Here is a 20581-nt window from a genome sequence, read left to right as displayed (position 1 = left end):
GTGTGTGTGTGTGTGTGTGTGTGTGTGTGTGTGTGTGTGTGTGTGTGCGTGCGTGTGTGTGTGTGTGTGTGTGTGTGTGTGCGTGCGTGTGTGTGTGTGTGTGTGTGTGCTGCTGCTGCTGCTTCGGACCAAGCTTCAACACTATGTGTTGTGGTGGTATTGGATAATTTATGTGATCTGTTTCAATTGGAAATGTATCAATAGATGATTGTACAGCTTTCAGAAGGCTAGTTTATGTGCTAAACTAGGCTTTAACCACTCGGATATATCAGTATACCACTGATTAAGTGTGTGTGTGTGTGTGTGTGTATTGAATTTTATTTCATTTGTTTGTTTTTCTTCTCAGCAATACCTGTATGGAACTCAGGCCAGGCACCTCTCCTACAATGACTTCATCAACAAAGAGCTGATTCTGTTCTCCAACTCTGACAATGAGAGATCCATCCCATCCTTGGTTGACGGTTTGTACATCCACTCCATCTCTGTGAACTGTGTGCTGCTTCTCTGTAGAGATCATCTCTTTCCTAATAAATAATAACAGTGTTTACCTGAGGGAGAACAACACTTCCTGTTCCGTGATGTGTTGATCATGTATTGATGGTGTGTGTTGTTTCCAGGTTTAAAGCCAGGCCAGAGGAAGGTGCTGTTCACCTGCTTGAAGAGGAACGACAAGAGGGAAGTGAAGGTAGCACAGCTGGCCGGTTCAGTTGCAGAGATGTCTGCCTACCATCATGGAGAGGTACGGTCAACTCAATGTCTTCCAGACGCGTGACGCAGTGTGTTTAGAGTCGTTACAACAACAGTGAGGATGTACCAACCAGTGTAAAATAATTAACCTTGAAATGAGTTAACTTTTGCTGTTGTTTGCTTTGTGACAGACATTCATACTGACCAGAATGTTAGCTGTGTAAATCCCTATTCACAGGGGACCAGTATCATCAGAGGACCTCGTGTAATTTAGGAATGATCCCCCTCATCTGTGTTAGTGCGGCGCATTAGCAGGGGATGATTGAAGTCTGTATTTTACTAAAATTAGTTGATGTTATACCCCTGGGTATGATGTCAAGGCTCTGCGTAACATCCGCTTATATTAACAATATTATACTATATGATATTGATATTTAATATTATGAATACACACAAAATAAAACACATTATATAGGCCTATTTATGTTTATTTGATACTCACAAAGACGTCTCGTTCTGGTGCGAACGGTTCTCCATGCTGTGTAGCGAGATGAGCCTCCAGTGGTAGTTTGGTGTCGGCATGTTAATATTAAAATAGGAATACATGTTTATTTGGTATTTTATATCCTCACACCTCAATCGGCCAATCAGGACAAATGACTTAATCTTAAGGTTATTTACTCGCCTACTTCTGTGAGCCAGTGTGTGTAAAGTTATTTCAGAGATTCTCTATTCTTTTATTGTTACTGATCACCCACTTCCTCATCTGTCCCTGTAGCAAGCTCTCATGATGACCATCGTGAACTTGGCCCAGAACTTTGTGGGCAGCAACAACGTGAACATCCTGCAGCCGCTGGGTCAGTTCGGTACTCGCATCAATGGAGGCAAAGACGCTGCCAGCCCTCGTTACATCTTCACCATGCTCAGGTAACGCAGCAATGGACATAATAGTTGGATTATTTTGTTTATGTCTAAAGTCGAGATGAATGTATTTCAATATGTCAGTCTCAAAACGACGGTCTCTTTTCCCCACAGTACACTTGCCAGGCTGCTGTTCCCATCTGGGGATTCCAACCTGCTAAAGTTCCTGTACGATGACAACCAGAAGGTGGAGCCTGAGTGGTACATTCCCATCATTCCAATGGTGCTAGTCAACGGAGCCGAGGGCATCGGAACAGGCTGGGCGTGTAAGATCGCCAACTACGACACCCGAGAGATCGTCAACAACATCTACCGCATGCTCAACCACCAGGACCCGCTGCCCATGGTAAACAATCTGAGAACATCAATCTAAGCCGATTTGACTTTAGCTCTTCGCGTTATCATTATTTTCTCATGTGGTATGAGTGGTACCTTCCACCAATCTTGTTCATTAGCAATAAAAACAAGTTCCAATGGTGGCACACGTGCTTCAGGTTATCTACTGCTGTGCTTTCCACATTTCTCATGAGTCTCATGGCTTGTTGCTTGTAGTGTGGATGCAGACAGGAGACTAAATCTTTGTTTGTATGACACATTAGACCTAATCTCCCTGTGTAACTTTTGTCCCCAAACAGCTTCCCAGGTACAAAAACTTCAAAGGGGTGATCCATGAACTTGGTCAGAACCAGTACCTGGTCAGTGGAGAGGTGTCGGTCATCGACAGAAACACCATCGAGATCACAGAGCTTCCCGTTCGGACATGGACACAGGTACGGTTACGCTTCTTTTCTCTTGTTTCACTTGAGATCAAATATAACTGGTCTTTGTATGAAGAACTGGAATATTTAATGATAGTAATAAGATACAATAATATAACAATAATGCGGCGTATATCAATATATAACTGTGTTTCTTCCCTGTTGTGTGCAGGCGTATAAGGAGTCTGTGCTGGAGCCCATGCTGCAGGGCTCCGACAAAACACCACCGCTCATCCATGATTATAAGGAATACCACACAGATACTACAGTCAAGTTTGTGGTTCGCATGTCAGAGGAGAAACTGGCCCAGGCCGAGTCAGTCGGTCTCCACAAAGTCTTCAAGCTGCAGTCCAGCCTTACCTGCAACTCGATGGTGAACTTTGATTTTAATTCAACATAAAGTGTAGTTTAAATCATGGAAAGTGTTTTCTGTTTTGATTAATGAATGGCTTGGTTTTTCCATCTTAAAATCATTTCTTTAAGTTTTTCATTAACTGATTTTCTCAGGTGCTGTTTGACCACATGGGCTGTCTTAAGAGGTACGATTCGGTCCAAGACATCCTCAGGGAGTTCTATGAGCTCCGCCTGCACTACTACAAGCTGAGGAAGGACTGGTTACTGGGCAGCCTGGGAGCCGAGGCCGCCAAACTGAGCAACCAGGCTCGCTTTGTCCTGGAGAAGATCGAAGGGAAAATTTCCATCGGTAAGAATGACGATTTTTAAATCAGATTCTTATGCGTGAGTGGTTGAATATGTTCTGTCCCTGTTTTATGTCTATTTTACTCTAAATGGGAACATGATTTACTAAATGAACATCATGCTGTATAGAAGAAAACTTGAAACTAGAGATTGAGACCATAAACTCATGTTTACAATGTTTACTGAGGGAATAAATCAAGAGAGAAGTAGACTTCTATACAATCGGACTTCTTTTTGCACCCAGAGGAGTCGCCCCCTGATGGCCGTTTGAGAGAATGCACGTTTAAGGCGCTTCCACATTGGCTGCTTGGTTCTAACGCATGTTTTTTCATCCTAACAGAGAACAAAACCAAACGTGAACTCATCCGCATGCTCGTCCAGAAAGGCTTTGAGTCCGATCCAGTGGTTGCCTGGTCCAAGTCTCAGGAAAAGGTACTGTTGCAGTAGCTTTAACGGTGCAGCTACACATATACATTCACTCAACAACAACATTACCAGAAGTAGAAATTCATCAGGAAATATGAAGTAACATAATGCATTATGTCATCTTTGCCAAAACTGTCAACAAACACTAGAGGGAGCTTTTCTTGCACAGCGTGTCAGTAAATCCACATTAATCATGGCAGAAGGTTGAAAAAGCAGCATTTTTATATATTTATATATTTATATATTTATATATATATATATATATATATATATTTATCATTTATTTTCTCCAACAGGCTCAGGAAGAAGATTACCGTGACGGAAATGAGAGCGACGGCTCGGTGGACTCGGGCTCCTCGTCAGGGCCAAACTTCAACTACATCCTCAACATGCCTCTGTGGTGCCTGTCTAAAGAGAAGGTGGATGACCTGCTCAAACAGAGGGACCACAAGGTATCAAACATTTAAATATTTAAATCTTTTATCACCATTCACACATTCATTGATTGTATTTATTCAGCATTACCCAACTCTGGGACAGTGGGACAGTGCACCTTAATAAAATGTTCCTGTAAAAGTTAGCCAAGAGGCTATTTTTCATCTGTCGTCCCTGGACAGATGTTACAAAGTCACCCTAAATACATTACAAAGTTATGCATTATTTAACGTGCAGAGAGCAGAGCTGAATGATCTCCAGAAGAAACTTTCAGAGGACCTGTGGAAGGAGGACTTGGCTGTGTTCATTGAGGAACTGGATGTAAGTTTTGAATAGTGTTGTGAATACGTTCATTATGTTGAATATAGCCCAATATTTCAAGACTGGCTTTTCATCTGATAGTTATTTAGAAGGTTATGTAACTGAAGACTTGCTGTGTTCCGTCTGCCAGAAAGTGGAGCACCAGGAGCGAGAGGACCAGAGTTTAGGAAAGGCCGTCAAACTGGTGAAGGGGAAGGTGGGCAAACCTAAAGCGAAGAAGCTGAACCTGGAGGAGACCATGCCCTCACCGTTTGGTCGCAGGGTGGAGCCTCCAACTCAGGCGATCCGATCCGACGCAGCCAAGAAACTGTCAGCCAGAAAGAAGAAGGTAACACCTGCCGATGTAATGCCAAAATAGAAAGAGCGACATCGGGGATCCGGGGTGGTTACAGGTTGTGTTTTTCTCCCTCAGAGTGACATAGATCCCGCGCTGAAGTTGGAGTTTGAGGAGGACGGTTTGGGCGGTGAGGGAGCAACGGGAGAAAACGCTGTAACCAAACCTAAAGCCCCGCGAGTCAAGAGAGAGAAGAAGGAGCCCGGTCAGTACTGAACTTCAACTATTCCGTCAAACATTTGAAATTCATCTATTTTATTTTTCTCATTTTAATTTTCTTAGCTTTTGCTATTTCTGTCCAAATGTAAAAAGTTCTGAATTAAAAAGGTCAAATGTTTTTGAGATGGAGGCTTTCAGAAATGATGGCCTCTCTGTATCAGTAGATGAATGATTCATCAGCTCAGACAGACAGATGAACCCAGAGACGACGCGGCGGTTTTCTCCTAGTTTACTGTGTGTTGGGCCTCTTTGATGCTTCATAGTGCTGTGAGAAAAACCATAATCCATTATTGAACAAGCAGGAGATCCTCAGCCCCGAGTGAGAATATACCGACTGTCAACAAACGGTCTTATGATGGTGTTCACTGTGCTGCAGGAGCTCCCAGAGCGAGAAAACCTCCAGCACCCAAAGGCACCGCCGTTAAGAAGGTGAAGAAGAGGAACCCCTGGTCTGAGGACGACTCCAAGTCAGACAGCGACGTGGAGGACAGTCAGCCCGTCATCATCCCCAGAGAGACCAAGTCCCAGAGGGCATCAGGTAAGTTTGAGCCAAATGTCTTTAAATGTAGTATGAATATTCACTGGCGACACCAGCACCACCTACTGTCCACTTTATGGCAGCTGTTATAGTCTAAATCTTTAAAACCTTTTTAGACCGAAGTCTTTTTGTTCCTTCAGCGTCGGGTAGCTGGTGACAGACTGACTGCTAACATTTCATTTACACCCACTTCATTCGGCCCAAAATAACTTGTGACCCGGGTCTACGTGTCGTCAGTTTGATTAGCGTCCGTCTGCTCCAAGTGTCTGAAGGTCTCGGGTCTGATGCAACGCAGCCGCAACACTCAATAACGATTAAAACCGTGACGCGGACTCTGCTCTTGTCTTTCAGCTTCCAAGCCAAAATACACGTTTGACTTCTCGGAGGAAGAGGAGGAAGCGGACGAAGAGGAGAACGGCGGCGACGATGTGGCTTCTTCTCCGGTGAGGTCATTGAAGGACGACTTTCCTTCCTCTGAGACCAAGGAGCCCTACAACGACAATAACGACGACGAAGATGACGACGACGTAGAAGACTCCTATTCGGCTCCCAAACAAACGACCACGTAAGCTTTGAACCACAGTCCGGAGCTCATCTGCTGTCTGCTGTCTGAGGCGACTATCACCTCACCATAATGTCTCAAACAGACCTTTGTTGCATGTCCATCCCTTCTCTCCCCTCATTTCCTGTCAGCCGTCTCTACCATCTTCCATCCAATAAAGGCGTAAAGGCCCAAAATATATCGAGCAGAGAAAATGCTGAGTACACTGTTTCTGCTTCTCTGAAGGTCTGCTGCACCTGCAGCTAAAAAGAAAGAGACACCCAGCATCTTCTCGTCGTCCAAGTCCGCCTTCTCTGAAAAAAGCAATGACAGCGGTGAGTAACAGCTCGGTGTCGGTGTGCAGTCAAACCTATTTGCAGTCATTTTTCTAAAATGTGATGCGACGTAGGGTTTGGTCATGTGATTGTTTTTTGATACTAGTTTAGCTTTTCTGTACTTCAGTCTTCCATGTCATCATTCACTCATTCACACCCTGATGGCAAGGGGCCTCCTGCTCATCAGGATCCAAAGTAACATTCATGCAAAGTAGGCACAGCTACGGGAGCAATTGGGCGTCTTGCCCAAGGACCCACGTCGACATGGACCAGCGGAGCCGGGGATCGAACCGCCGATCCTCTGATTGAAGGGACGACCCTGCTCTACCACTGAGCCACGTAGTCGAATAGATGAACAAAATAAACTCGAAAATTGCTCTGACCACTGTAATCAATAAGACATTTTGGCTCTCGGTCAGTTAGATCCTGTACTGTGAGAAGTTCTCATCTGAACAGAAGACACAATCATAAAAAAGAGAACCGTAGCGTAAGAAACAAAACAAGTCCTGAAGAAGTATGTAACAAACACAAAGCTCATTTGAAGGGTACCCTCCTCTACATGCAGGAGTGATCGTACAGAGTGAGCAGCAGGTGAGCGTTGGCCTGTGTTTGTCTTGTAGATGGGTCCAAGTCTAACAGCGACGACGATGTCGGCCCCGTGTTCTCCACTTACTCCAGCAGCTCTGTGTTCGACAAACTATCGCCAGCAAAGAAAGGTAATGACTCACTGCGTTCAACAGAGGGAGCTCTAATGCAGCACCACAGCTAACACATCAGCAGACAGGATCATCATTAAGACGGATTGAAAGAGAGGACGTTGTGGATTTAACTCATCAAAGCATGATAATAGTGGTAAAACATGAGTCATAACGGTAGATGACTCACCATGTGTAAGCCGTGTGTAATGTCAGCGTTTTAATCTGCGATGTGTAGCAGCTAAGAAGCCCTCTGATGCAGCTCCCAAACCTAAGAAGCCACCAGCACCAAAGGCAAAGAAACCAGATAAATCCATCTGGGACTCTGACTCCGACACCGGGTCCAAGAAGCCAGCGTCAGCTCTTAAAGGTACAGCACAAATCCTGTGTTTCCCTACAGAAATACATGAATACGATGTTCTAAGCTGATGATGAACGCTTCGGTCCCTTTGTGTGGACTTGCAGGTAAAGGCAGAGGGAGGAAGAGGAAGGGCTCAGCCTCTGAAGATGAGTACAGTCCAATGAAAAAAGCAGCAAAACCGGTCGCCAGAGTGAGTATCCATCTGACTCTTTTGTTTATTAGATGCGATGTTTGTGTTTTGACATGTGAGATATATAAACCGCTGCTCAGTGATGGGAAAGAGGTTTACAGGGACCGAGGGACCGACTCTGTTTCTTATACACTCACATGGGCCATTTTGCTGCATTTAAGAGTACATTTACTTTTGATACTTATAGTGTACTTTACTGATAATACTTATCATATATAGTATTTTTGTATTGCTACTTCTACTTCCTCTACATGTAGCCCCATGTATCTTAGACGCCAACGTATGTTCTGAGTTTTAGTGCAGTAATATCCTGAATGGTAACTATAATATTTATTTTTATTGCAGAAACCTCAGAAACCGCCGTCGGACGACGAGGATGACGAAAGCCTCGGAGCGTTGGGCGCCGCGTCCCGTGACCGGCCGGGCCGGGCCAAGAAGGAGGTGAAGTACTTCGTCGAGTCCGACAACGCAGAAGAAGACGACGACGACGACATGTTCGACTGAAGCAACACACTTTGAGACACACTTTGAGACACACTCCTGCTTGTATGGAAGTTTCCGCCTCCCCTTCTGTGTTCCCACAGACTTTTGTACATTTCCTCTGTCATTTTCCTTTCATTAATGGTGATGTTCAATGATTTTTATTGTGTAGGTGTTTTACACTTTTTATTATACATATACAGGTTTCTTTTTTTATTGCCCATTGAAATGTTCTGTATTTGTCCGAAGCGGCTTTTAGAAGTTTAGAACGCTGTGCTTTAGCACATTTTAACTGTTAAAATACGATGTAACTTTTTGAACATGAAGTTGAAAGTAAACAATGAAATATCCGTGGGTTTCTCGCCGGCCTGGTTCTTTCATGACTGAGCAGCAGTACACGTAGAGGTTATGTAAGGCTCGTTGCAGGCTGTGAAACCAAAATGAGCAGATATGAATATGCTCTGTAAACATTCATGCTCCACAAGTAATGAAATGACAGTTAATGGAATTACCTCCAGCACCACCGGGGCAAACTTTATTTTAAGCTCCACTACTGGTATGGCTTGAAGAACAGCAAAAACACTTTTTATTCATCATTATTCTGACTGTTTTGTAATGAACAATTTAGCACACAGCAGCCACTCTGATTTCAACTTAAATCGATCCTTCTGAAAGCAATTCAGAACGGATGAGTTGGCACTAATTGCTGCGGTGAATACTACACATTCACTGTACATCACGGTGCATCTCTCTCTCTCTCTCTCTCTAATGAGTTAGTTGTACATTATATTATGGATGCACACACCAGTGTTTTAAAATAAATATATTTTATTACTTTGCCAGGACAGTTCATGGTAAAGTTTAACAGTATATGAACATAAAAAGCATATGTTAATGTACAAACAAAGACAATATTCAAAATGGAGAGCTGAAACAGACTTGGGCTCAAACCTCAGAGCCACTCGTGAGGTCGACTTTCACTCTCGTGACCATCATGTTTCATATTAACACAAATATACAACACTGCATTATGATTGGTGGTGAGGTTCTCTTGACACCGATGGGGGGGGGGGGAAGAAGGCGACTGTGGACAGTTTGTGATGCCTACCAGGAAACACCTCCAGGACGGACAACAACAGAGCTACCCACGGTGGATGATTGATACTGAGGTTCATGTCGTCTGGCTGTTCTATCTAGGGTTAAACCGATATGTGGGCCTGAGTCTTCACGTCCGTAATGCTATGTTCTTGTGTTTTAATTAGTTGAGAAGCAAGATAGTAAGTAAGCTAATACTGCACTCAAGTTCAAGTTGTTCAGACCGCAAATCCCGAGTGGAAAAAAAAAAAAGTTAAGTCAGCCTCTTACTCAAATATCGGAAATTTCTGACACGCGGTGAAAATAATTACATAAGTGTTAACAAATAAGTGACGGTTACATTGGAATAAAATCCAATATTGAGTATAATTCAGTCGATTCGTAACATGTTAAAAATTGCTAATTAGATTTCTATGTTGTGTCTTCAAGGTTAGCAAAGGAGGCTAACCGTCTTCTAATAATGCATTGACATTTTCCAAGTCAGAATATTGGGGAGTTTTATCACTTTTCCCGCTCTGCCAACATAGCATCAATAAAATTTCAGATTTTGCAGCAACTTTGAATTTTGTATAGATTTATCATTTTATTCCTGTATATAATTGCCAAAATGTGAACAATGTAACCACACTTTAAGGCTGCGGTAACTTTTTTGTTTGGCCACTTGGATGCAGCAGAACAAGCATGTGATCACAACATTGACACATCATGAGGTCGTTACGGTAAACGTGTTAGCATACAGTCGTCTATATTACACGTCCAGCACACACAAAGCAACATAAGCATTCATTTTGAGTCGTGTTTCTGGCCATTTTGACAAACGTAAAGCAAAAGTCACTCTCTTTTAGCTCTGATGCTAGTTAGCGTATCGCTAACTCTGTCTGTTTGTCGTTTAGCTCTGACCAGGTATAGTGTACAGTGGGTGTATCAGAGCTTTTAGATTGCAAACAGCTGGTGGTTGCAGTTGGAAACTAGGTTAAAACTGTTATGTTGCTCTGCTTCAAAACTAACCCAAAGCACTAAAAGAGGCTAAAAAGAGACTCCATAGGACTGCAGAGTTTGTTGATAGTTTGTCCTTGTTCATAGAAAAATATTGATTAGTGCAGCTTTGAGATATTCCCAGCGAAGGGAGGTTGTGTGGGTGTTGTTGAAAGCCTTTCTTGGGAAAGCCCTGCATGCACTCAACACCCAGGCTGATGTCAAACTGTTTAAGAGTATCGGAAGATCAATTTTTCCTTTGACCAATTATTGACACAAAAATAAATCAGCTGATTCAATCCAAAAAAATGTCTATCAGTTTCTTAAAACCCCATATCGGTCCAACCCTAGTTCACGAGTTGACCTGTTAACCAAACAGCTGTCGACTGATTGGGTTTGATTGATTGACGACAGCTGATTGGCTCCGTGGCCCAGGAGGGAAACACAAGCAGCTCTGTTGTTTGACATGGAACAGGAACAGAACATACTGACGATATCGTCTGCTGAGGTGACTTGGTCGTCCATTTCTCCCGTTCGTGGGCTCCTCTGACTCATTGTCCCAAATTATATATACTCGTGTGTTGTGTGGAGTCCGACCTGGATGCTCAGATCCGCCAACCAAGTTGCGTTTCCTCCTCCTCCTCCTCCTCCTCCTTTTCTTTTTCTTTTTTACACTTGGATGTGAGTTGATGTTCCCAAGGACACATAACAGAGCGTCTTTTCCACAGAGCTGCCAATTGGAATGCAAAGCACACACCATTTATATAACATCTCTGCAGTGAGCTAGATAGTAGAGTATTACAGTTACGTCGGTACAACATTCAACAGAAACGAACAAGAGAAATTCAGCATTGTGAATTTAAGGAGCAGATAACGGTCCCTGCCGCGGCCAGGCGCCTGGCGGCTGTCCTGGGCGCTTCGGGGTGGATGTGGACATTCTTCGGCTGTGAAGGTTTTCCAGCTTTAAAAAAATTCAAAAATAAAAACAGAAAAAATAAAATAAAACACCGAGATGCCTCCCTTCATCTCTCACCAGGAGAGCAGGACAGAGAGAGAACCAAGGGAGAGCATTTCCTATGTTACATTGAGATAGAAGTAAGTATTCCTTAACACTGCATATCATTCTTCTGACAGACTCCATGACATTATACACATTCAAACACGTTAAAACGAAAAACTGAAACAGCTCTGGTTTCCCTTATGATATGTATTTCTCAGCAGGGATGGAATGCAGGTGTGTTGTCATTGTGTGCTGCCGAGACCCAGAACCCTTCACCGCCCTAAAGGGGTGTCTAACGTTTCTATTTGGGATCAAATACGAGCAGCTGAATAACTCATCTAGTCTCTGCAACAGCGTCAGTATTCTATCACTGTGTTGAAGATGAATGCGAAGATATTTGTGCCAGGTTTTGAATTTGGATCTGGATTTAAGGAGCTCAGCGTCATCAAACTTAATAATATATCATGAATATGGACGAGAAGTCCTAAAAGTGCTCACAATCAGCTCAAATTTAAACATCACTATGCCCAAAATCAGTCCCCTCATTTCCTACAAACCTAATAAATAGACAGTCATTAGATTATTCTATAGTTGTTAATTAGATACACGTAAAGATTTGAATAATTTCAGATCGTCACTGACAAGTGCAACACAAACCTGATTTCATCTCTTTCAAATGCGTTATATTGTGTTTTGGGTTTGTTCAATTTCTTCCCATTGTTGACGTTTTTTGAAGGAACTATATAGAGCATAAGTTAAACACTCAGAATTCACACGTTTAAATAAAGTGAGAGTTATTTGCACAGCTCATCTGATTAAGATCAAAAGCTCTAGAACAAGCGAGCGAGTTCACACATGAGAAAAACGAACATGCAGGAATGTCTGGTCATTCTCATGTCGTCAACTCTATACCATGGGGTTGATCTCTGAGGTTGTTTGTACTGAAGCATCAACTTGGATTTAATCCAGTCTGGTTTCATACCTGTTGAGCTTGAAATTACTTCAAATTCAGATACAACAATTTAAACTCCTCCTGGCACAAATAACTGCTTATAAACCTTCACTGGTTGCTCATTTTGTGTTCAAACCGAGACCGAGTCATCTGCAGACCTACAGTACTTCCTGCATCATTTGCAAACGGAAGCAGTGCTGTTTAGTATCAATATTCTCTTTGTGCTTAATTTCATTGAAGCTGAACTTTGGCCTCCATTTGGGTTGCGAGGGAGGTTCAAAGGTGTTTCAGTGCTACAGTTGGTTTTGTCCCCTGTTGCCATCAGAGCGATTGGAGCCGTTGTTCAGCCAGCAGGGTAGTGAGGGATCTGGGTCTTTATAAAAGGGATATAATGGAGTTCATTTGTTATTGTTCAGTATCATGTGTGACCTCAGCTGTGGAGCAAAAGCAGCTTTCTAGGACCACCTCGTCCGATGCGAGACACTGCTTCCCCACCAATGAGATCAGTCGGATCTACCGTCCAAAGAGAAGCTTCTCGAGAGCTTCAGGAATCTCGTTTTGCATCATTGAATGTACCTTACACCGTCAAGTCTGAGAGAGCAAGGCGAACGTTCAGAGAGGGTTTTGTGGATCCCACCCCACTGTGTGCTTTCTACATTAAGTGTACAATCGTCCCGACCCACACGGTCCGGTCATCAGTGTGTTTTTAAGGATTGCATTGCCCCCGTGTTCCACCGGTTCTAACAAGACACTTCTGAAAAGGGAGAGAAAAGCGGGTTGAGGAGCTCTGCTCATAAGGCCATAACAGAGCCCATGTGCGTTTGTAGAGCGCGGTTTGTAGTACATGCTGTTAGCGGTAGATACACACTCATTAGGTTGACAGTCAGGCAATTCAAAAAAAAAAGAGAAAAATCAAAGGCTGTGATCAGACTGACCGCTTGAATACAAAACGAAGCAACGCTGTTTTCTCCAAATGAGATTTTTCCAGTTTCATTCCTATCTATATTCTGAAATGATTTTACTGAGGGGTTTGTTCATACATCATTCATAGCCTAATTTATATAAGATGTTATTCCTAAACATATGGCAAAAACGGATTTTGTTGTGGCTGTTGACAGTAGTTTCTGATTTATGGAGTGATAAAAAGAGATATCCAAAATTCTCTCAGTAAAATCCTTTGACTCTGTTATGTCAACAAAATGAGATAAGAAGTTTAAACCAGGCTTCATCCAATTACTGCTCTGGAAATGTATACAAATTAGCACATATATGATCATGCCTCATTGCATATTTAAACAAATTATTTAAACATAATTTCAGAAAACTTGAACTTACTGTTGCTGTTGTAAGAACAACATTGGCATAACTGATTAAAAGGGATGGACAAAACTACGACCACAAAAGACCAAAGTTGTAATAAAACAACTTTTTTTTTTGCTGCTATAACCTTATTTGTTCTGTATGACCGTCAGTTCATGGTGGCTTCTGCTAGTTAATGTTAGCTTACGTTAGATTGTTGCGTGTAAAGGACATTACGTCAAGTCAATGCACTACTTCAGCGTATTCCCTTTCTTGCCTCTTGCTACACAGACTTTCTTCACACCAGGCAAGAGGAAGCGGGTGCTGGCTCTGCTCGCTAACAGGAGGGCAACATGCCAGTCTGGAAGCAGAGAATGTGGATACAAGACGTCTGCTTCAAGGATTTACTTTCATCTCAGTTGTTGTGCCAACATTTGCATTCTCTGATAAATTACTTTCCCTGCCAATCAGACCTTCTTTTTTTTTTTTTACTTGTATCTTTTCCACTGAACAATGAAATCATGTTGGTGGAAATTAGATTAACAAATAAGTAGAGTAATGTGAAGCCAGACTTGTTCTTAATCAGACTCAGTGACTTGTGGTTTGAGAGCAGTAAAACATAAGCGTGATGATGCCGTAGGGGATAGGATTCCTTTAAGGGAAACAAACTGTGGCACAACATTGGCTTGTTAAACTTGTTAAACCCCTCAACTGACCAGGTGATCATAAAGTGCGACACAGTTTAAGTTGAATCACGGTCCAGCTGAAGAATACGCTAACAGGGAAATGGATACAAAGAAAGCGTCCTATGTGATCACAGCCTGCTGCAGAAAAAAAGAAATCTCTGGCATCTATCAGCAACCTCATTTTCCCAATTTGTTTTGACAGTGAGGTAAACTGATTTAGTGAGGAGATACAGCCACCAGATGAGTTGATTTCATAGACTGGCTCGTGCTAAATCTAATCTCGCTCGTCGGGTCTCTGTGATTCATGTCGAGACCGAGACTCAGACGGACGCGGTCAATCTGATGAGTGTGTATCGAAGGCTTCTGCTGTTGTGCTTCCCTCCTTACGAGGAAACAGTTGAACAGACGCGGCTGTCGATATGGAGAGAAGCTTCGCATTCTGGCGGCGTGGATGTACACTCATTCATGTGGAGACATGAACCGAGAAGTGTTATAAAAGACAGAAACCGTTTTAAATATAGGAACAAATATAAAATATTAGACTTCCATAATGTCTATATGCAATAACATTCTAGATAACTGTTTTGAAGGACTTACAATTCAGTCCCGCTCTTAACCTTGACGCGTCGCCTCAAAGATAATATTTAAGACAATGAAAAAAGCACCACAAAATTCATCATAGAAACAGAGATCTAACCATACAATGGTATGTACAATGTACGTATGCCGACAATATGAGAGATGAGAAGAGGACAGAGTAAGACAGAGAGAGAGAGAGAGAGAGAGAGAGAGAGAGAGAGAGAGAGGGAGGAGTAAAACCACTTATCAAACTCCCGTCATGCAGATAAGAATTTACACAGGAGACCTGAGGAGTATCATCTCTGGCGGTTTGCGAGGGCCACGCCCTTCCTGTCACAGCCTCTGTCCCAGAGACACCACGCCAAATAAGAGCTGAATTCAGAACTATACACAAAGCACTGATCCTTTTGAGGCCTCCGTGTTGACCTTTTCTTTTTTTTAAGGAGGGAATTTCAGGAGAAGAAGAAATAGGGCGAGGATATAACGTAATACCAAGCAAAGGAGTTGGGGTAGAGGGGGGTTATAGGGGGTCGGGGCCTTGCCTGGCTGTTCCTTTTTTGTGCCAAGGAATGTCATAGAGAGTCTACTAGGGCTCGTCGCTGGGCGGCGTGGCCGCAGCCCCCTCGGTGTCCAACGACTCCGGCGACTCAGCGGCAGCGGCGTCCTCGTTGGGGCTGCCCTTACTGCTGGGGCTGGCCCCCCCCGCCTCAGCCGAAGTGCTGCTGCTGCTGCTGCTACTGCTGGTGCCGCTGCTGCTGCTACTGCTGGTGCCGCTGCTGCCACTACTGCTACGACTGCTGCTAGTGCCGCTGCTGCTGCTGCTGTCTTGGCCCTCCGAGTTCTCCAGCATCTCCTGGATAAGCGGCGGCATCGAACCTGGGATCTCCATCTTCAGAGAGATGACCCGCTCTGCTCCTGATGAGGGCAAAAACGTGAGGATTAAGACCGGAGCGTGACAGTTCGTTCTTGACGTGGTCCACTTACTAGCTATTTTGTGACCGCATCACGGTCTTCATCATGATAGTTGACACGTCAACGTTACATGTGACTGCACTTTACGATCCCTCCCTACTGAGGACAATCAACATGATTCCTCTGGTTAAAACTCTTGTGTAGAAGAATAAAAAAGTTAAACTGCGGGGACCTCTATATCAACTTTCTGTCAGTTATTTTATGTAGTGCACTTTAAAAGAAGTGTTAAGCTGCTTTAGAGGACACCAGATAAGGAGGAGAAAATAAAACAAAAGAGTAAAACCCAGAAGAATTGATACTTTCAAAAACCCCAAAGGATTTGGAGACAAATACAACCAGGACAAACAGTAAAAGCATGAAGCAAGAACATAAGCTTGTAATGCAACCAGATAGCCCGATGCAAGATCACAAAAAGGCAAGTTTAAAAGATGGGATTTATTATTATTCCAAAGTCAAGGGGCCAAGGTCTGCAGAGGAGCACGAGGGCCTTTGAGGATCATAAAGTAAACTCAGGCTATGAGCCAGTTCACAATGTGCTTTAAAAGTTAGCTTCAGCAAGTTGAAATCAATAGGGACTTGCAGGCAGCCAGTTGAGAAGTTAAAAGCCGAGTAGTGTGCTCGCTCTTCCTGTTCCTTGTCATTCTTATGCTGCGTCAGCTGAGGAGGCCCGAGAACTCCACAACACAACTGAACTCATCTGGCATGAAATGGCTTTATAAAGTTGTTTGCCGCGACGTCCCGCACAACCTAGTTTGTTTGGTTACTGCACACTGAGGCCTTTAGCATTCATGTAGCCGCATTTCAGCTCACCTGATGAATACAAGTGCAATATTCTCTCTCCTTTTAGCTCTGTTTTGGTCTCCACTAACTCCTCAGAAAACGTATCTGGCTCTTTAGCTGCTAGATGTTTCACGTTCTTCACCAGCTAGTCGCTAACCTCCTCGGTAGGAAGTGTAGCCTACACACAGTATGTTGTTAATGCAACACTTATTATCTTATTCCAGACACACATTAGAAGAAGTGAAGTTAGCAGCTGAGACTTGAATTTCTTTTTGAAGTAGTGTACTACCGATCATGTATTTCAAGATAGACTTAGAGCATTTTCCTATATATTGACTTCATCACACTTTCTTGGATCCAGCATCTAGTGGCCATTACCTGAACTGCAGCTTGATACACATGTTTGCTGCCTTGAGATCGACAAAAGCAGAATGAGGATAATATACAAGAATTGTGGTTCTCGTGGCAGAACACGGCTGTGCGAAACCTCAGTGTGCATCAACTGAAGCACTTGTGGCCCGTCTAGCAGCGTCTGAAACAACTCTCTGGGAGCAGCTATTTCTGGAAGTATCATAGTCATTCTTTCCTTTGAAAATTCCAGGTGACTCACAGGTTGAGCACTGAAACTCTCCTGTTTTAATCATCAGTGCAAAAAACAGTGTTAGAAAACACCGAAATCTGATGATCTGCATCTTAAAACAATTCACTTTCACATGCTGGATTCCATTTTGGATCCATTTTTTGCCACAGTGAACATTTTTAATTTTCTGATGCTGTGATTCGCGCCTCTGACTGGCTTCTTCTCCATAGCAAGAGTTGTCAAGGCAGCAGACATACATACCATAACTTTGAGTTGATATCCCCTCCTACCTTTAGCGCTGATGCTGCGCAGGTCTGTGATCTTCATCAGGGTTTTGGGGAACATGTGCGGTTTGCTGGGCCGACGCTTCCTCACGTAGATCTTCAGAGCTTCCAGGAGCGGTTCCTGGAGCTTGTCCACCTTTGAGGGCTCCTCCAGGTCCTGACGGTCTGACACACGAAAACGCACACACACACACACACACGCACACACACACACATGCACACAAACACACAAATCAAGTCAGACTTGAGGCTCAGCTATGACAAATCCATGTGTTGGCTTTATCTGATATAGACAAGCTAGAGGCTAATACATGTATCACTGCATGAAGCCGGGTTTGATTAAGAAGGAAGAGTTTATCTCTTTGTGTCAACTCATTTGCTGCAGAGAAGAGACTGCAGATATGGTTACAATAAGATAACTAAAGCAGAAAACTAATTTGAATCCTTTCTTTTCATCGCAGTGTTAAGCTCTGATAACGGGGTTTTTTTAAAGTCTCACACAGCAGGGAAGCAACAACTGAACGCATTCAAACTAATCAGCAGACGTGATATTCAAAGCTTTGCATCTATTCACAGACCACATTTCTGCACTCAGTGATTATTAGGAAGACTCGTTGAACCAGCGGCTCTCCTCTCTGATCCACCATAATCTTTTTTGGACCTTGTAGTTGGCAGTTTTTCTTTTTGACTCCAGCTTTCTTAGAGTCCCTGTGCATTCATTTTGTCAATATATGTAATCTGCTTTTATTATATATTGTATTCAGCCATTGGCAACGTGGAGAAGACCAAACTTAATTTGAGTTGTACAAGATAATCTCTCTACTATTGACAGAGTCCAGGTGATTACACAAACCTGGCTAACTGTTGCAGGTGTGTGCATTTTAAACTTCCCTTGAGGCAAAATAACATCTTTAAGCAGTCCTCACAATAGCATAGTGGCAGGCCTGCAGTATAGTACTGTAGTACTGTAAGGACCTAAGTAATCGCTGACATCTGAGCAGTATCCGATATCTGGAAGAGAAAAACAAAGGAGGCTGGTAGTGTTACAGACCGACTTCCTGTTACAACTTGCCAGGTTTGTACACACTAAAGTTTTCACTGTGAAATCAAGGATTATTAGACGACGCGGTTTACGCAGCGCTCACCTCTGGCTTCAGCGCAGATTGCGTCCACGCTTTGCTCGACACAGCAAAAAGCTGCCGTGGCCAGTTCAATGAACCAATCATACCTTCACTCTAAATGTTATATGACAGTTTCCCTAAATATATACCATAACATAATACCGCTTTGCCAGTCTAATAACAGCCTATTATTCATTAACAATATTGCTCGCTTGTGATGGTGGTGGATTCGAAGTGCGATGCTCGTTGTTCACTGTCCGTGGTTCTGAAGTGTCTGTCCCTAATAGTAGCTTGGCTGTGTGCTGTCACGATGTGTCGGCTTCATGGATGTATTATGGCAGGCTTACATGAAGTGTTGTTGGTTTTGTGTGTTAGGTGGGGTTGGCTTTGCACCCCAGCACGTTGTGAACACATCCCGCTGAAGTGCACACACAGTTTGTGTGATGATGGGACTATTTGTGTGTAGGATTTGCATTTTGCTAAAGAAATGAGCTGCATTTTGATTTGCTGTTAGAGATGCTTTTTGCATTGCTTATGCTGGACTAGTGTCTTAATTAGTTTTTTCAGAGCTAGAATTGTCATATAGCCTCACTTTTGCAGTACTTCACAGTGCAAAACTGGCTTCACTTTACTCTCGTGTGATCCTTCGCAATTGAGTCTTTTGTCTGATTCTCACGATAAGAGTCTTCAGCGGTCCGAGTTAGTCCAATCAAGTGCGTATCTTCCAAAGTTAGTGCAAAACTAGCTTTTTTTTATTGTAAGCTTCCTCCACAACTGAGGGGATTGTTGGTTTAAACAACAGTTAAAATGACAAACTAAGCGGTCCTTAAGTCATCATATTATCAAGCATACATGCCAAACATTAGCTTGTTTGCTGCTTTTCTCTGTTTGACTGTAACCTGTAATATTTCGGGGTGTTTGACTGTTGGTTCGACAAAACGAGACGACTGAAGACATCACCTTTTGGAGCTGATTAATTGTGATTGGTAATATTTCACTATTTATAAACATATGGACTACAGGATTAATTCATAGAAAAAAATAATATCAGCAGGTAAAATAAATGGTGCAAATAATTGTTGGTTACAACCCTTGTTTAGACAAAGTAGACTGATGTTCTCGCAGTTTTCAAAGTGACAAGAGACAGATAGATCGTTAGACATGCGAATGGCCAGTAACAGATTGAGGAACATGCACTACACCATGGAGCCACGAGGTGGCAGTGTGTGCACATGAGATCAGCTGCTGCTGTGTGATAATGGATGCAGTCAAAGGTGTGCACTGTCCATGGATTATGCAAGAGCCTGTAATATTTGCCAAGCCTCTGGGGATTGAGTATATAAATATATATTGCTGAATGAAACCCCAGCAGTGAAAGAGCCTGAGCAACAATGACAATGAAAGGTCGAGGGGAGAGAGGAGTATGGTAGTGGGAACGGTGTAACTTGTGGTGGACATACAGTAGGGCTGGGTGATATACGTCATTTACATCACGATATAGCATGTTTTCTGGTAATTCAATAAATAAATAGTATCCATGAACACATGGTAAAACCTATTTTTGTATACTCCTCTGTGACTTAAGTACTTGAGAAATTAACATAACTGTTTCAAGTGAACCTAACAACCCAAATGTGATATTAATTAATAACAGCTGATGCATTTTACAGGACAGGTGGCGGACATCAGGGTCCATAATAATTCATATACTGATTGATCTGAATGAACTGTGTGTTAGGTGTATATAACCCACTGATTATTATATCACTGGTTATAATAACTGAGGTTAGAATGTGTAGAAAGTAGTTTTCATGACAGATTTGATACCTGCTTTCTTTACATTCGGTGTCATTGCAGTGTACGTGTAATGGACTTGTAGTGTCTAATTACTATCTGAGGAGTGCACGGCTTCTCCATAGATTATTTTCAGAACATAAAGCGTCGTCCAACTGAGGTTAAAATGTTGCCATAATGCAGGTCGGCTGCTGGGCTTTTCCACATTGATATAGAAAAAACGATCAAAGATAGGCATTTTCATATCGAAATGTATCGTTATATTGGCCATATAATGTACAGTAAAACTTTGTGTGTGTGTGAGAGGGGGAAGAGGACAGAGATTTGTGTGTTAATGTGTGTGTAGCCTGACATGAGGGAGTTAGTCATGCCTCGGGTATCTCCGTGGAAAACAACAAGAGTGGGCTTATTTCCTCTGGGAAGGCGGTTCAAACATCTCACTCAGCTATCTGACGCTGTTGTGACATACCTGTACGTCACCGCTATTCACCCTCCCCCCCCCACACACACACACCCATGTTTGG

The 20581-nt window shown here is 42.9% G+C and overlaps 2 protein-coding genes across 4 annotated transcripts in view; one reads left to right on the top strand and one right to left on the bottom strand.

The window, feature by feature from the left end:
- Positions 1-8290, top strand: part of top2b (DNA topoisomerase II beta) — an 18917-nt gene extending 10627 nt beyond the window's left edge. Inside the window, exons 18-36 of one of the 2 annotated variants that reach the window (XM_031853917.1) lie at positions 347-461; positions 618-739; positions 1466-1614; positions 1723-1954; positions 2244-2378; positions 2539-2739; positions 2874-3069; positions 3406-3497; positions 3788-3943; positions 4164-4247; positions 4378-4575; positions 4660-4786; positions 5177-5338; positions 5690-5903; positions 6126-6214; positions 6835-6930; positions 7151-7279; positions 7375-7460; positions 7806-8290. In XM_031853917.1, coding sequence (XP_031709777.1) covers positions 347-461; positions 618-739; positions 1466-1614; positions 1723-1954; positions 2244-2378; positions 2539-2739; positions 2874-3069; positions 3406-3497; positions 3788-3943; positions 4164-4247; positions 4378-4575; positions 4660-4786; positions 5177-5338; positions 5690-5903; positions 6126-6214; positions 6835-6930; positions 7151-7279; positions 7375-7460; positions 7806-7964 — 2742 coding nt within the window. In that variant the 3' untranslated portion in view covers positions 7965-8290. Of the gene's footprint in view, positions 1-346; positions 462-617; positions 740-1465; positions 1615-1722; positions 1955-2243; positions 2379-2538; positions 2740-2873; positions 3070-3405; positions 3498-3787; positions 3944-4163; positions 4248-4377; positions 4576-4659; positions 4787-5176; positions 5339-5689; positions 5904-6125; positions 6215-6834; positions 6931-7147; positions 7280-7374; positions 7461-7805 lie in introns of both variants that reach the window. The other variant, XM_031853916.1, reaches the window with a different exon arrangement.
- Positions 8291-8750: 460 nt separating this feature from the next.
- The window catches only part of LOC116387116 (retinoic acid receptor beta), a 136673-nt gene continuing 124842 nt past the window's right edge, over positions 8751-20581 (bottom strand). For both annotated transcript variants that reach the window (XM_031853918.1, XM_031853920.1), the window contains 2 exons: positions 17149-17307; positions 8751-15441 (listed from right to left, as the gene is read on the bottom strand). In XM_031853918.1, the coding sequence (XP_031709778.1) occupies positions 15113-15441; positions 17149-17307 (488 nt within the window). In that variant the 3' untranslated portion in view covers positions 8751-15112. The remainder of the gene's footprint in view (positions 15442-17148; positions 17308-20581) is intronic.

This window comes from Anarrhichthys ocellatus, unplaced genomic scaffold (assembly GCF_004355925.1).
Source record: "Anarrhichthys ocellatus isolate YVR2014 unplaced genomic scaffold, GSC_Weel_1.0 scaffold14, whole genome shotgun sequence".
Taxonomy (NCBI): domain Eukaryota; kingdom Metazoa; phylum Chordata; class Actinopteri; order Perciformes; family Anarhichadidae; genus Anarrhichthys; species Anarrhichthys ocellatus.
Note: the sequence above shows the minus strand (reverse complement) of the source record. Positions and strands in the feature narration are given on the sequence as shown.